Here is a 15,652-nt window from a genome sequence, read left to right as displayed (position 1 = left end):
GGATATTCCAGCCTTCTACCAGCTACCTTGAACATACTTCATGTTTAATTTCCCTCTGTTGCCAGAGGCACTGTGTTGTTATGACAGTTGATCTGCCATGGAATAGCTGTAAAGGAAAATCAACAAAGGATCGCTCCAGCGATTCTCGGCGCAATTTATCGGCGCTCATGTCTGGCGGCTGCTGCCGCCTGTCGGGGTAATGACACATGATGGGTGATTAAAGTGCAAGTCCCTAAATCAAAGCTGTGCCAGCACTTTGAAGAGGCAGAAAGCAGCATTTAGACCCCTGTTCCTTTCTGGTTGTGGGAGGACCTCGTTAGGGAAAGAAATGGGCTGTTTTGTTAACAAGAGCAAGCGCCTGCATCCAGGGAGATCTCATCCAAGATTCACTCGCGGCATCTTTTGGACTGTGCATTTCATGAAAATAAACTATTGGAGTCATGAAAAGAAACAATTAGAGTAATGAGAATAAACAATTTGAGTCATAGAATCATGGAACAGTTTGGGTTGGAATGGACCTTAAAGATCATCGAGTTCCAACCGCCCTGCTATGGGCAGGAACACAAAATTAAAACATAAAGGGTCTGAAGTTCATCACCACTGACTTGGAGTTGGACAGGTTATTCACAACCTCATGTATAACACAGTTTGTACCTTTGATTGCCAAGAAAGTGGTGGTAAAAGAGGGAGAGAGCTGCCTGTCATGAGGGCAAGGGCAAAGATGGGCAAGAGCAGCTCACCAGCTCAGCAGAAGAACTGATTTGGGCATGAGAGTAGCTCAAGCAATTCAAGGAAGAGTAGCTTGCAATTCAAGGAAATTATTTTTTGTTTTCTTTGCCTTTGCCCCACTCTTTCATTCTCAGGACACGTGCAAGCCATCTAGCTAGAGATTTTTACCAATTTTGGCTAAATTTGTCCATTTCACGAAAGTGTACCCTACTTGAGATAACTGCAAAATAAGGATGAAGGATCAAACAAATGAAAAAACCTTTTTAAAAAAAAAAAAAAGATGGCAGAATGTCAGAAGAAGAAAACAGTAAATCAGGGTACACAAAAAGAGAAGGGAGCTTTTGTCTTGTTTTGTCTTTCCACAGAAAATAGTAGTTACAGACCATGGGACTGTGAGAAAAATGGAACAAAGAAAGATTAAGAAATATCAAAATAATTGTGCTCAGGTGAATTTGACATAGCATTATTGCTGTCTTTCTTATAAGTGTTTTTGGAGGTATTAGAGACAGTGATTTTAAGCTTTCTTTACCACATATCATGGATAATCTATCTTTGCAAATGTAGAGCAGGCAATGCCACCCTTACTGACACCTTGTGGGATACATGCATTTTAATGAGAAATTGACTTTATATACACAAACAAAAGTAGCAGTTGGGCTGATCTCCACATTCCTGTGCTCTCAGCAAGGAATTATTTTCCCAAAGACTAAAATGAGCATTTAGAAGCACCCTGGTGAGCAGAGCACAGTGAGTTCTCCATCACAGCTTGCTGGCTTTGCTGCTGGTGTCGCAGCAGAGCAAACTCATTTGCCTGGTCACATGGAAATTGTCCCTTTATCCTGCCTGGATAAAACTTCACAGGCAGAGCTTTCCATCCATCTCAATAAACAAATGCTGCAGTGCTTCAGCCATATGGTGGAACAACTGTTAGCGTGCAGAGGAGAAAAAAGCTCCACCATAATGATCTTCTGGGTTTAATTGTGGGTTTTTTGTTATATTTTATTTCTTTTGCAGTAGCATGTGTGATTGAGGTCTCTTTGCTCCATGAGTTGTGTGAAGATGGTGAGGAACAAATGTGGCCTGGAAGAGGTCATTGTCAACATGGGCAAGCAGCAGTGTAAGAGAGGCAGGGGCAGCAAAAACATGACAAGATGCAGGAACAGCCTCCATATTTTACCAATTTTATCAGGCCCCCTTTCCCCACCAGCCTCTTCTCCTCTTATTCCATCAGCTCTTGTCATAGGCAACAATTTTTAAAGTTGTTTTTTTTATTCAGAAAAAAGTCTAAGTGGTGAAACTTGGCATTGAAAGAATTAGCTGGGATTATCATGTTCCTGCTGGAAGGAGCTGTGGATCTGACTGACAGCTTTAGGTTTATGTATTAAACACATATAATGCCAATAGCTAAGCATATTTGAAGGGAAAGTGAATGAAGCAATTCTGTTTTCTTGGCAGACAGGATTTGTTGGAAATGTTTTGATGATCAGATTAAAACTTGTGAGGCTCCACACTGTCACAAAAAGAAGTGATAGATTTAAGAAGGGGCAGGGCTAATGTGGTTGCCTCCAACAGATTATTTACACAGGAACATGCATGCCTTAATGCAAGCTTGCTTTTCAGGAGGTAATTTTTTCAGGATACCATTCTATCACGTTATATACAGCCCCTAAAGTGGAATTAGGAAGTGTGACATTTATTCAGATGAAGGCGGGCAGTCTGTTTTAAGCAGTCATCTCTTCCCCTGTGACTCCCAGGCAACCTTTAAATAATTTTAGTTCTTCCCTTCATGTTAAAGGCTCATTATCCTTTATAGAAATTCCTCAGAAGTCTTCTCATCCCAAGCACCAGGAGTCATTTCTCAAGACAGCACTAGATGCCTTGTTCCAGATCTCTCATAACTTTCTAATATTGTGTGTCTTAGTGAATATGGAATTTGGGAACTACTAATCCTTGAATCACAAGAAGAGAAAAATTCACTGGTCATGATTTTTATGTCCATTCCTTGAAAAGAAAGGGAGCAAGATAATAGCTGCTAAATGAAAATTTTCTGCCCTGTGGTTCCTGATTCAGCATTGATGCTGGCAGCTTACTCTTTTCACATTTCTGATGGTATTCCTGAAGCCTCTTTCTTTTCTTTTTTCTTTTTTTTCTTTTTCTTTTCCTATTTCTTTGCACTCCCTTCTCATGCAATTTCCCTTCAACTAAGAATTTGGATCAGCTTCTCTGACACAAATGTGCAATTCAACAAACACTGAAGCACTAAATTAATGTATATTATGAATTATTACAATTTTCCCCTTAGCACTAAAAGTCTTGTTAAGCAAGCCAAGCTGGTTTATAGCTTGACATGGGTTTTCACTAAAAAAAAATCCCACCCATTTTAGAGGTAGCAAGTAATGGAAATAGATTAAATCAATTTTCATTCTGCCCAATCCTGAACTACTGAAACAAAAAAAACTCGTACTCTCTTTTGGCAATAAAGGTCAACATCTTTTTTGTTTAGAAATAGGTGACAATGGAAATTCTGGAGGAGTAAAGCATCAGCTCATTCAAGAGATTTTTTAATAAGATCTGTGAAAGGTAAAACTTTATCCAGCAGAGTTACTAACAGAGTGGGTAAAAACTTTATCACACAAGGGAGAGAAGAATCTCCTGTGCACAAGTGGGTTTATTTCCAAGTTCAGTGATGCCATCAGTGGTTAGCACCTGCCTGCATGAGGTATCTGTGCCACAAGGAACAAGAAGTGAAGGAATTGAGTGTAGAGGGACTGCTGCCACATTTTTCTTTCTGATGGCCAGTCTAATTTCATGATCAGTGACTAACTCCATCTAAGCCACTCTGCTTTTTCTATCAGATGTGAGCTACTGCTCTTGGATAACCCATAAATAGACTGAAGGAAGGTAGGAAGGCAATTTGTCACAAGGAAGCCACAAAAATATGCATCAGTGCTAACCCTTGTTTATGTTTTGGAAGCTGTTTCTTACTTACCAACCCTGTCACCCAGAAACAACTGCATGGGCCAGGTCTCACCCTCCACCTCTGCCTAAAGAAGGCATTTAGGGTGACCTTGTGGAGAAGGATCAACTAATCAAGAATACCATGATTTTCATGAAGGAAGACCAATGTTTTTATCTAGAGGAGGACTAAACTTGAGGCCCAGGGTCCAGGAACAAGATCCACACAGAAAAAGGAAACCATGAATGAGGAGAGAGATGAAAGGCAAATCCAAGCCCTCACTTTGGAGCCAGTCCACCTGACCAGGTGCAAATACTATAAGCCACAACCACACCACCAGAACAGGGGATCCAGGCATAATGCAGCCCATTTCACCGGATCATCTTGTCCTTAAGGAGTGTTTGATGGAAGCTCAGGCTCTGCCCCTTCCAAGCACACCCCAGCACCCTCTCAGTGCTCTGGAGTGGACTGGTGTCAGTGTGGGTGTGTGAGGGGCACAGGCTGCTCCCTGCTATCTCAGAGCCAGAGGGGTTTTCATTAGATTCAAACAGCAGCTGCCTCCCCAGGGAAGCTCCTGCTCTTATTTGATAAGGGATGCTCTTTTATCACACATGAAACTGCATGCAGTGATCAGACAGGCAGCGTGCACGGCTGCCAAGCAGAGGGAAGCTGGCTCTGGTAGAATATTACAGCAGTGCCTCGCTCCTGCAAGGGAAGATTGGCCCAAAAATGGCCAGTTTTGCAAACCATAGAAGCTGGAACTTCTACCAGCCCACAGAAAAAAATGTCCAATTAATATATTTGGTGGAGGAGTCATCATGTTGTTTTTTAGAAGATAGAATCACTATTTTAAATTAGAGTCAAATGTTTGACACTCTTAAATTGACTTAGTTATTAATTCTCAACAACAAACAACACCCCTCAACCTAAACATTAATGGTCTAAAGTGCACTCTCCAACAGAGAATAAATTCTATTTTTCTACCTTTCTGGAAAAAAAAATCTTTTTACTTTCAAGGGCAAAACTTTTTTAAGGTAATTGGCATCCCAGAACTTCAAAGCATTCTGTAAATCTTCAAAAACCTTTCAAAACATGAAAGTACATAGTGTGGTCACCTCCTTCAGTACTGGTCTGACAGGTCATCCAGGCACATTTGACATGCTGATGTGTCAATAGTCTCTTTTTTTCTCTAGTGAGAGAAATTATATTATCTCTACACCTTTTTTTCCCCATTATACTTCCTCTATTTTCTAAACTGTGTTGATGTTTCAAGGAATTATAGCTAATATGAACTTGAAAACTGGACTGCTTTTGTCTCTTGAGCCTGAAAAGTACAGCAATTAAAAACCTGTGCAATTAGAAGGATTTTCCAAAAATTACCTGGCTAAGGCAAGATAACTACTATGGCTGTATCTATAAAATCTTAGAGTATGCTGTAATATCTTGTGATATCTACCTATAGTAATTGCACATATAGTTTCCATCTATGACACATTGAGAATTGGTAAAGTATCTTTTGAAGCCACATTTCCTTCAGCTTCTGAGATTTATGACAATTGCTGTGGGGATTTCTCCTTTGCTATTTTTTTTTTTTTTTGGTACTCCTGAACAACTTTCTTATTCTCCCTTCATGACTCAGGGATAGCATTCAGACCTGGTACAAATTTGCTTTTCTTCCTCTACCTAAAAAAGGTTTTTATTAACCATCCTAACTTCCACAAGCAGCAGAAAACCAAAATTAAATCAAAACCCAACAAATCCAACCTCTCCCCTCCCAACCCCATTCCCTTCCCTCCACACTACGGATGCAGTAAAGCCTTTTTTCACTCAATGGCAATATCTGGATCACAGAGAAGCGTTTCAGTTCTTACTTTTAACAGTGAGGTACATGGACTTGCTGACGTCTGCTCCCACATCATTGCTGACCTTGCAGAGGTAGTATCCACTGTCTTCTTCCAGCACATGTTTGATCAGCAAGGAGCCGTTTGTGAGCAGCTGGATGCGGCCGTTCAGCGCGATCGGCTGGAACTGGGGAACCCCGGCACCTGCAGCAAGGAAGCCACGGAGAAAGGTTAAAAAGCATCTCAGCACAAGATGCAGCTTCCTGTTCTGAGAGGCTCAGTGCAATGAAAATGGCTTTTGATATCATCAGAATGAACAGGATCGTTTGTTATTGTCTTAGGCTGGGGGTGTGTATTCTATTTCTATCTGTTAGAGAAAACAGAAACACAGCAGAAGCACCAATGCTTCTAAGGCAGCACAGCAGAAATCCTAATAATTCCTTGCTCTCCCCATCCCACTTCAAAATTTGAAGCCTCATGGATTCCCCAGGTCCAGGCAGTGCGGAATTTGTCTGAAAGTTGAGTGAGACAGAGCAAAGGACCCAACCCTCCATCCTTTTTCTGATCCACCCCTGAGCTGCCTCTCCAGAAGAGCCACAAATTAAGAAAGAAAGTCTGGTAAAAGGTTTTAGCCCAAGAAAATGTAAGGGACCACTGAGAGGGACCTCAGCATTGTAAATATTTTTCCTGGGGCCTAAAATAGTTCTTAATGCCCATGAATATGGGACTAATTATCCATTGAGAAAATCTGTGCAGCAGAAGCACAGCAGAAGCACCAATGCTCTAATATATGACCCTCATGGTTTTTTTCAGTATAAACACTCTCATAATTCATGCAAATATTTGCTCTCATTGTGCCAGAGTGTCCCAAGTTTTCTTGAAGGAGAAACAAGAGCTGCCAGTGTTGGTGAGTGTGGGGCAGCTCAGAGTTGAAGGTCTGTGGAGATTCTCTCTGCAGGTTCAGAGACTCCCTGCTCACAACAGCTGGAGCCTTCCTCCCCGTGCCTTCACAATCCAGACTCCCCTCCAGCTTTCTCATTCCACATTCCTAGATAGAGCTGCTTTTTAAAAAAGGACAACAGTCCTCTGGAGGGTAAATAATCCCCTGTTTTAGTTTGAGGGTGTGTGTTCTATTTCCATCTGCCAGAGCTGGGGCAGTTCTCTGCTGTTCCTGGGGCAGTTTTTCCTTTCTCTCTCCCACAGCCAACTCTCCCTCCAGGAGATCTCTGCTGTCCATGGCCACTGAGCGTCCCTGCAGGGCTGATCCAATCCCAGCATCCCATGGGGAGATGCTCCGCCCAGGGGAGGAGCCAAGCATTCCTACCTGGATCCAATCTGGGCCTGGCACAGCACAGCAGCCTTTGCCCCCTGCATTGCCAGAGGAGCAGCTTTCTGCTGCCCTGCATTGCCAGAGGGAGCCCAGGCCCATCTGCAGCAGCCCTGGAGCTGCAGAGGAAAACTCCCCCCTTGTGCAGGATCCCTGCTGCAGCAGAGCCACAGCTGGCACTGCAGGAGGGCTGAGCCCCCATGGGATGGGGCTGGGACACCGCCCTGACACACAGGGGGCAGGGCATGGTCTCACTCTGGCAGTAGTTCTTGTACTATTACATTTGTATTTCTTTTTAATTTTCCTAATAAAGAACTGTTATTCCTATTTCCATATCTTTACCTAAGTGGCCCTTAATTTCAAAATTACAATAATTCATAGGGAGGGGATTTACATTTTCCATTTCAGGAGATGTTCCTGCTGTCCTTAGCAGACACCTCTCTTTTCAAACCAAGACAATTATCCAAACTGAATTCATTGCATGAAAATAAGCAATGCAACAGCAGCAATAATTTTCCCATGTTAAAGGGGCAAAAGGAGCACCAAGCAGAAGAACCAGGAAGGGGGAGAGAGGAAATGAAGATTTTCAGCCCTTTCATGGGTGAAAAGGCACATTTGTTGTACATTTAGAGGCTGCTGAATTATTGACAATTACAGCTGAACAGTCATGGCAGTATGCATCCCTAATGCAAACAGCAAATGAATTTCTTATGACTGAGAGGGATGTCTGCTGGAGTAAACATGGCACACTCAGGGGACCTCGAGGCCCTTGTTTATGAAACCCTGGATAACATGGAAAACCACATCAGTGACTGTTCCTCTTGTTTCCTGCTACAGCTGATGGACTGGTGACACAAAAAAAATCTCTGTTCTGCCATGTTTGCAGCCAGGATTTATTGAGAAAGTGCACTGTTAAAAAACCCTCAAAAATCGACAAAAAACCCCTAAATGAAACAAAACAACAAAAAGCTCAGACCACTGATCATTTTTGGCAGTACTGTAAAAATGGAAGGTCCGTAAAAATAGAAGGTCCATAAAAACAGGAAGCCAAAGATTTTTGTATCAAGTTTGGTTTTAAGAAAGAACCTACTTTTCCTTGGAAATAAGATACTGGGTAGTTTAGGGAACAGAAAACGGGATCCTGCTATATTGTCACCACAAGTTCAGGTTCCTCCAATATTAAAGACTCCCTAAATGTATATCAAGACACATTTCTTGTAAATAACTACTTTGGCAGCAGGACATGGGATTTTTCAGGGAAGTCAAAATGTGCTCTTCTTCAATGGAATTCTCTTACACCACTTTCTCTACACCAATTAATTAACACTGTCAGCATTGATCATTATAAACAGTTGGCTGAGTCAACCCAGAAGGAAATACAGTGAATAAATATTATGGGGAATTATTTAGTGTAACATAGTGAGCTAGAACAACCTACAAATACAACACCTAGAATATTAAAAAAAAAATAAATCAGACATGTATATCAAAAATACTTCTGGATCTGAAAGAGTCTGCTTTGGGAACTTATGGCTTGAAGGCCTGGTGATCAATACTATGAGCCTAAAAATGTCTCAATGAGAATGTTTTCATACAAAATTTAGTTGCCATTGTTGATTTTTCACCTATTTTAGTCATGTGCTTGTCCCATTATTTTTTTTGTCAGCTTTTTCCTTTAACAAGAAATTTTTCCTGTCATTTTGTTGGAATGCATATTTATGCTTTACCAACTGTAGATGCCTGCCCACTGCCATTGATTGCCCACTCACTTCCTGTGTTTCTTCACATGAAAAATTGTGGGAACAATTTAGTATTCACAGAAAAGAAAGGGCTGATACTCCTGAGGACAGCTACTGGAAAAACTGGAAAAAAATTGTGCAGCAGTTTGCAAAGTTTTCTTAATCTGAACACACATTTTTAGTGCTATTGCAGCCAAAGTCCTTCCTGAGCAGGAGAGAATCTTATCATGTACACCTGTGTGGATGAGTCTGAAAGGGGATTTATCCAACTACTCCATGATTCTACCATTCCAATATGGGTTATTTATCTCCTCACAGGTAATTACAACTCATCTAGCTTGGCTTGTGCTCCTTCAGCATACAAAGAAAATAAACCAGAATTACCTCTTTGTGGTCTATATTCAGAATTAAAATCCCACATAACACTGAGATTATTGGAATTTGGAACACTGCATGCTTGCAACAAACCCTAATTTATCAGTAAGAACACAAATAGTCTTTATTATGAACTTTTCTCTCACTCTTTTTTCTTCAAATTCAATTTGAATATTTACAATTAGATCCTAAGAAAACCAAAAATGACACACAGCAATACATAAAGATTTCTTCTCAATAGCACCTTAGCACCTCATTTTGTTTTTTAAGGAATTAACTCATTTAGATTTGGTACAGAGCTTGCAGAAAGTGGTTTTTTGCTAAAACCTACCAGAAGACAGCTGGCCAGAAGATGCAATCTATCAGGCAGCACATTTTAACTAAAAAGCAGTCAATTTCCTATGGTTACTGAGGGTCAAGTGGGGCCACTTTTAATGCTCTGTTACACGAGGAGAAAATGTTAAAGCATTATGTAAAGCTCATACTGAATTACTGCTTATGCTAATGCTACCTGACCTTCCTTCTTTGCTGAAAAGATGTGATTGGCCATATTGTCACAAATTTTGAAGGGGAGGGAAAAAAAGCAGCCAAATGCTGCTGGTGAGCCTTGCTGGTTGTTTCAATTAAAGCTGTGTCTGTTCTCTCCCAGCCATCCCTTCATCCCTTTCATCCCTTGCCTGCTGAGCTGACACAGGCTCACAGGCACAGCCAGGACATCTCCAGGGCAGAGCAAAAGTCCAACCAGCTCAGCCTTGTGTGGGACAGTGACCAGAAATTTGTGCTGGAAGCTTGGCTGCTGAGAATTTGAGACTTTCTGTGCTGCCAGGCACTGACCCCCAAGAGAACACTGCATTGACCTGAGGCCGTGGAGAAGCTTCCAAAATGGAATGATAAAACTGGGATTGGGGAGATGGAGTTTGAATAGAAGTGTGTGATATCACAGGGTGGAAAACTTAGAGTTTAAGGGTTTGAAATACAGTAATTGGTAGAAAGCAAGAGGGAGGTTTTAGGCTGGAGGCTGCTTCTTCTTCTTCTTTACCTTCTCCATGGGTTTGGGTGGTTTTGTGTAATTAGATAAAAAAGTCCCCATTACAGGCATGGGTGGTTGGTTATTGGGTTAAAAATAAAAATAATTTAAGTGTCATTTCTTAACTGGACAGTTTATCCTTAAAAGGTCTTGTAGAAAGAGAGATACATCTCCATTTTTAGCTTGTTAAAGTACTGTAGAACTCACAGTTTGTGAGACTGTAATAGAGATAAGAACTAATAAAAATCTGAGTCCCAACAAGAAATACCCTCTCACACATTTAATCCCAACCATGGCCAAAAAGAAGCAAGGAATCTATTACTGGGGGAGATGATTTACGAGGAATAAAACACGACTGGTATGTCCCTCATTGGACCCTGCTGCTCCCTGGCAAATTGGAGATTAAAACGGCAACTTAGGGGTGAGTGGGATGTTATTGAGGCAGAATTGGCCTGTCCCCAGTGGTCCCCACAGGATTCCTACCTTTGGAGTACTTCCAGACAATGGTGGGAACGGGATAGCCCTCGGCAGAGCAGTTGAGGATGACGGCTTTCCCATAGATCCCGTCCTGGTCGCTGGGCTGGACCACAAACCTGGGGGGCACTGTGGGAAGGGAGCAAGGGAGACGTAAGAATTCCAGCAATTTATTGGCAATTTGTTGGGTGTCTGAAAATGGCAGAGCAGTCCCATGCAGAATTATAACACTTCATGCGAAAAGCAAAAATTAAAACCAGTTTTTTGCTGATCCAGTAACACACTAAAGTTGGTTTTACCAAATAATTCACTTTCTGTGCACAACCTCAATTTATTTCTTACCAAGCATGACAAAACCACTGGTCTTTACAGGATACCAAAATAAGTTTATAAGACCTCTCTATGGGAGAGGTTAAAAATGGAGTAATAGATAAATCATATTATTGTGGACAGAAAATAAATGCTTTCTACCAAAGGTAGGTTTGTCAGATGTCCAAGAACAATGGAATTTTTCTGTTTGCTTTTTTATAACAGTGAACTAGCAAGCTTTAGAAAAAAATAATTAAATTATTCAATATAAATAACCTTAGCAAATAATGCTTTTATTAGCAATCAAATCACTTAGAATTAAAATTAGGGTCTTTGAACCATAACTTCTGATGAGACTTTGCCTTCCAACAAGCCAGAGAGAGATTCAACACAATTTACTTGCATTAAGCTGATAAGAAATCTTATTTCAGTGCATCAATGTACACATATCATTAAACTTATCCCAAGGTAGCATAAAACTACTGCAATGAGTCTTCCACATGTACCTATTTATGCATAAATAAAATAAGAGGTGCTTATATGAAAGTAAAGCTCTACATGTTCCCAATACAGGTAGACAATGAAGAAACAGCTTGTGACAATATTAGGTCAAAATATTTGACATGAAAGACTGATTCTAAATGTCCAAGTCTCAGTAAAACCTAAATATTTGACAAAATCATGAAAAAGAGCTGAAAGTTTTGAAGACTATGGAAAATCCCATTAAAATTTTGAATATTGAAAGTGTTTAATGGCTGTATTATGGCCAGTTAAAGTCACAATATTTTGTTGACGCTCTGCTCTTTGGTTCAGAACCAAAGTGTAAATATCCAAGAAAAAAAGAAGTAAATTAATTGTGGTTTTATTCTGTATATTTTTCATTCTGTTATTTCTCACAGGACCACAGACAGTGACTGAACATGTGACACACTTTTTTCTTCTCAAATGATTTTTTTTTGCTTTTTTTTTGCTTTTTTTCGGCAGCATACTGAGTTCCAAGGCAACACAGGAGAAATCCTCATAGTTCCTTTCTCTCCTCATCCCACTTCAAAATTCAAAGCGTCATGGATTCCCCAGGTCCAGGCAGTGCTGAATTTGTCTGAAAGTGGAGGAAGACAGAGCAAAGGACCCAGCCATCCATCCTTGTTCTGATCCACCCCTGAGCTGCCTCTCCAGAAGTTAAGCCACAAATTAAGAAAGCAAGTCTGGTAAAAGGTTTTAGCCCAAGAAAATGCAAGGGAGCATAGAGGGGGACCTCAGCACTGTAAATATTTTTCCTGGGGCCTAAAATAGTTCTTAATGCCCATGAATATGGGACTAATTATCCATTGAGAAAATCTGTGCAGCAGAAACACAGCAGAAGTACCAATGCTCTAATAGATGACCCTCACGGTTTTTTTCAGTATAAACACTCTCATAATTCATGCAAATATTTGCTCTCATTGTGCCAGAGTGTCCCAAGTTTTCCTGAAGGAGAATCAGGAGCTGCCAGTGTTGGTGTGAGCTCAGAGTTGAAGGTCTGTGGAGATTCTCTCTGCAGGTTCAAAGACCCCTGCTCACAACAGCTGGAGCCTTCCTCCCCGTGCCTTCACAATCCAGACTCCCCTCCAGCTTTCTCATTCCACATTCCTAGATAGAGCTGCTTTTTAAAAAAGGACAACAGTCCTCTGGAGGGTAAATAATCCCCTGTTTTAGTTTGAGGGTGTGTGTTCTATTTCCATCTGCCAGAGCTGGGGCAGTTCTCTGCTGTTCCTGGGGCAGTTTTTCCTTTCTCTCTCCCACAGCCAATCCTCCCTCCAGGAGATCTCTGCTGTCCATGGCCACTGAGTGTCCCTGCAGGGCTGATCCAATCCCAGCATCCCATGGGGAGATGCTCCGCCCAGGGGAGGAGCCAAGCATTCCTCCCTGGATCCAATCTGGGCCTGGCACAGCACAGCAGCCTTTGCCCCCTGCACTGCCAGAGGAGCAGCTTTCTGCTGCCCTGCACTGCCAGAGGGAGCCCAGGCCCATCTGCAGCAGCCCTGGAGCTGCAGAGGAAAACTCCCCCCTTGTGCAGGATCCCTGCTGCAGCAGAGCCACAGCTGGCACTGCAGGAGGGCTGAGCCCCCATGGGATGGGGCTGGGACACCGCCCTGACACACAGGGGGGACAGGGCATGGTCTGACTCTGGCAGTGTTTTTTTGTATTACTGTATTTTTAATTTTATTTTTATTTTTATTTTCTTCCCTAATAAAGAACCCTTATTCCTATTCCCATATCTTTATCTGACATCCCTTTAATTTCAAAATTACAATAATTCATAGGGAGGGGATTTACATTTTCCATTTCAGGAGAGGCTCCTGCCTTCCTCAGCAGACACCTGACTGTTCAAACCTAGACACCCCCCTGACTGGACCTTTTCCTCACTATGGCCAAAATGCAAAGCTGTTTATTGCCTAACTACAGAAATGCTCTTTGGAACACAGCTACAAGAAACAGAAGGAAACTGCAGTGATATAGGCAAGAGATTTCTCTGTACTAGAAAATATATTTACTGCTGACAAACACCTTGGCTTTCCAAATGGCTGCCACGCTGAAGAACATTTATTGTAGGTTATGTTAATTCACAATAGGTAAACATCGAACATGAAATCCCAGCAGCAACAGCTCTGGGCAATCACCCATCCTGTTCTAATTATCTGCTCAGAGAAAACATTTGCTTCAGTAGCTCCATTTTCACTGTCCTGTGTTTGTTTCATCCCCAAACACACAATGAGGTATTTTCCTAGGCAGGTGAAAAGCACAGTTAGTTGCACAAATAGATTTGATTTTGTACAACTTGGCACGGAGGCATCAGCTTGTTTCACCTCGGTAGCTGTGAGTAAATTTGTGTTTGCATCTTCTGAAAAATCAATTACAAGCTGCTCACCCATAAAGAGGGATAAGAAAACCAAAGCACAACATGAACCCACCATTCTTACAGGTGAAACCATGAACCCACCATTCTTACAGGTAAATGATCACAAAAGATGCAATGGAGTGACTGATAATTACTGTCCTCCTCTACCACTGAAGAGTGTGAAGAGCAGAATGTCATTTAAAATCTGTCTTCCAATATAAAATTTCTGTAATTTTTTTTTATTTTCCTTCTCTTTGAAAAACATTTTTTCATATTCTTCATTTGCTATGAATAAGACTGGCAAGAAATGCTAAATTTTCAGGAAATTGTTTTATTAAATGAGCAGGCATATGCAGAAAGTCCTGGGAAAAGTTAAGCAAGACTGTTTAGTATAGAATAAATGCAACCAATCTTTAAAATACTATTTGCATTAAAGTTACCTGCTGAAACACAATTTTTGTGTAATCCCATTGGGCACATATAGGAAAAAAAAAGGATGGATGCCAAGTGGAAATATTCTTTGGGCTTTTTGGTGGAAATTCTGCCACATTCTTCCACATCTTTTAAGAACTCACAGAGATATTGATGAAGTGTTGTGCCTTTAATGCTGACAAGCTCTTAACAAGACTTTTCATCACATTGACATCGCTGTATTTTTGGTTATTTATAACACCTAAGCTTTTCTCTCAGATATTATTGATATTGTCAATTCTAATTATTACTTTCAGTAGAGAGCACTACTAGAATGTAACTGCCAAAATTAACTTTTGCTCTGTAGCTCCAGGACCAGATGTATCATCAGAAATCAGAGAATTTCCTTCTTTGGATCCAGAAACAAAACTTGAAAAAACTCAGCCCACAGCCAGTAACAGAAACAGTTTCTATGTTTAGCAAAGCTTTGGCCATCCTTTAGGAGTGGTTATAAAAATGCCAAAAATGCTGCTCTGGTTTTGAAGACAAACCCTTGCCACTTAGTCTTAAGACTGCCAATAGAAATCTGAAGAGATGCTACAACAAAATAAAAATTACTCATTTAATGACCTTTCAATTTTTTCTGTATTGCTGTCTAGGTAAAGCCAGAGGATTTTTCTTCTTATATAAATGATGAAAAAGCAAACAGAGCAGACCTTTGCATTTTTTTTTTATCTCCTCGCTCACTTGCTTCTCAATTTTATTTAAATTTAATAACTTGTTCTGTGCTATGTGCTGCCATAATTCAGAATACAGTGCTGTTAAAAACTTGTTCCAGATTTTGATACTTAGATTTAGATGATAAACCTACATTCATTTTTTCATTATCTTTCGGGAGATTATTAGCCCTTAAAGAAAATATGCTTAGCAAGAATTTAGCCAAGGTAATTTGTCTGATATGTTTGAGTTAATAGAAAAAAGTAAACAATTAGTTCCTCCTCTCTTTAGCTGTAAAATGTGAGACTCCTCTACTCCTTTAGAAGTGAAACTCTGAAATTACTCATGAATGTGACTGAAGAGTTCTACTTTTATCATCCTCCTTATCAAGAAGCACAGTTCTTGAGCCTGTGAAGGAGGGCATTTAAAATTGCTTTAACAGTGAGTTTCTGTTAAACTGGTGGGCCTTCATTCAATGCAGCCCACAGGTCTGTGATGAGAAATGAGTTGTTGAATTATTTAGTGTAAGAGCCATAAGTTGACAGAAGCCAACTCTTTAATGGCTGAATTCAATGGAGGTAAAAGGTTAAAAAATGAAGGTTAAAAGGAGGTAAAAGGTTAAAAATGAAGGTTAAAAGAAGATAAAACACCCAAAAAAGGTATATTTTCCATATCATGATTAGCAGTCTCAGGTTCTAACTGAGGGAAAACAAAGGAGGAGGCAATCAGAACAGGGTTCAGCACCCCCCAGTCCTTCTCCCAGGGCTGCTCCATCATTTCATTCCCAGCCTGGATGGATCCTGGGGATTTCCCTGATCCAGGTGCAGCACCAGCACTTGGTGAGGTTCAACACCATGAGATCCCTGTGG

At 40.9% G+C, this 15,652-nt stretch overlaps 1 protein-coding gene across 4 annotated transcripts in view; it reads right to left on the bottom strand.

Annotated features, from left to right (window-relative positions):
• The window catches only part of DSCAM (DS cell adhesion molecule), a 467,981-nt gene that overhangs the window by 146,115 nt on the left and 306,214 nt on the right, over nucleotides 1-15,652 (bottom strand). For 3 of the 4 annotated variants that reach the window (XM_054290027.1, XM_054290028.1, XM_054290029.1), the window contains exons 10-11: nucleotides 10,478-10,597; nucleotides 5,557-5,730 (exon numbers count right to left, since the gene is read on the bottom strand). In XM_054290027.1, coding sequence (XP_054146002.1) covers nucleotides 5,557-5,730; nucleotides 10,478-10,597 — 294 coding nt within the window. The remainder of the gene's footprint in view (nucleotides 1-5,556; nucleotides 5,731-10,477; nucleotides 10,598-15,652) is intronic. The other variant, XM_054290030.1, reaches the window with a different exon arrangement.

The sequence above is a fragment of the Melozone crissalis genome, unplaced genomic scaffold (assembly GCF_028551555.1).
Source record: "Melozone crissalis strain CALT ecotype California unplaced genomic scaffold, PUWL_Pcris_2 ptg000075l_1, whole genome shotgun sequence".
Classification (NCBI taxonomy): Eukaryota; Metazoa; Chordata; class Aves; order Passeriformes; family Passerellidae; genus Melozone; species Melozone crissalis.
The sequence above is the reverse complement of the archived record's forward strand: the minus strand, read 5'-3'. Positions and strand labels throughout refer to the sequence as shown.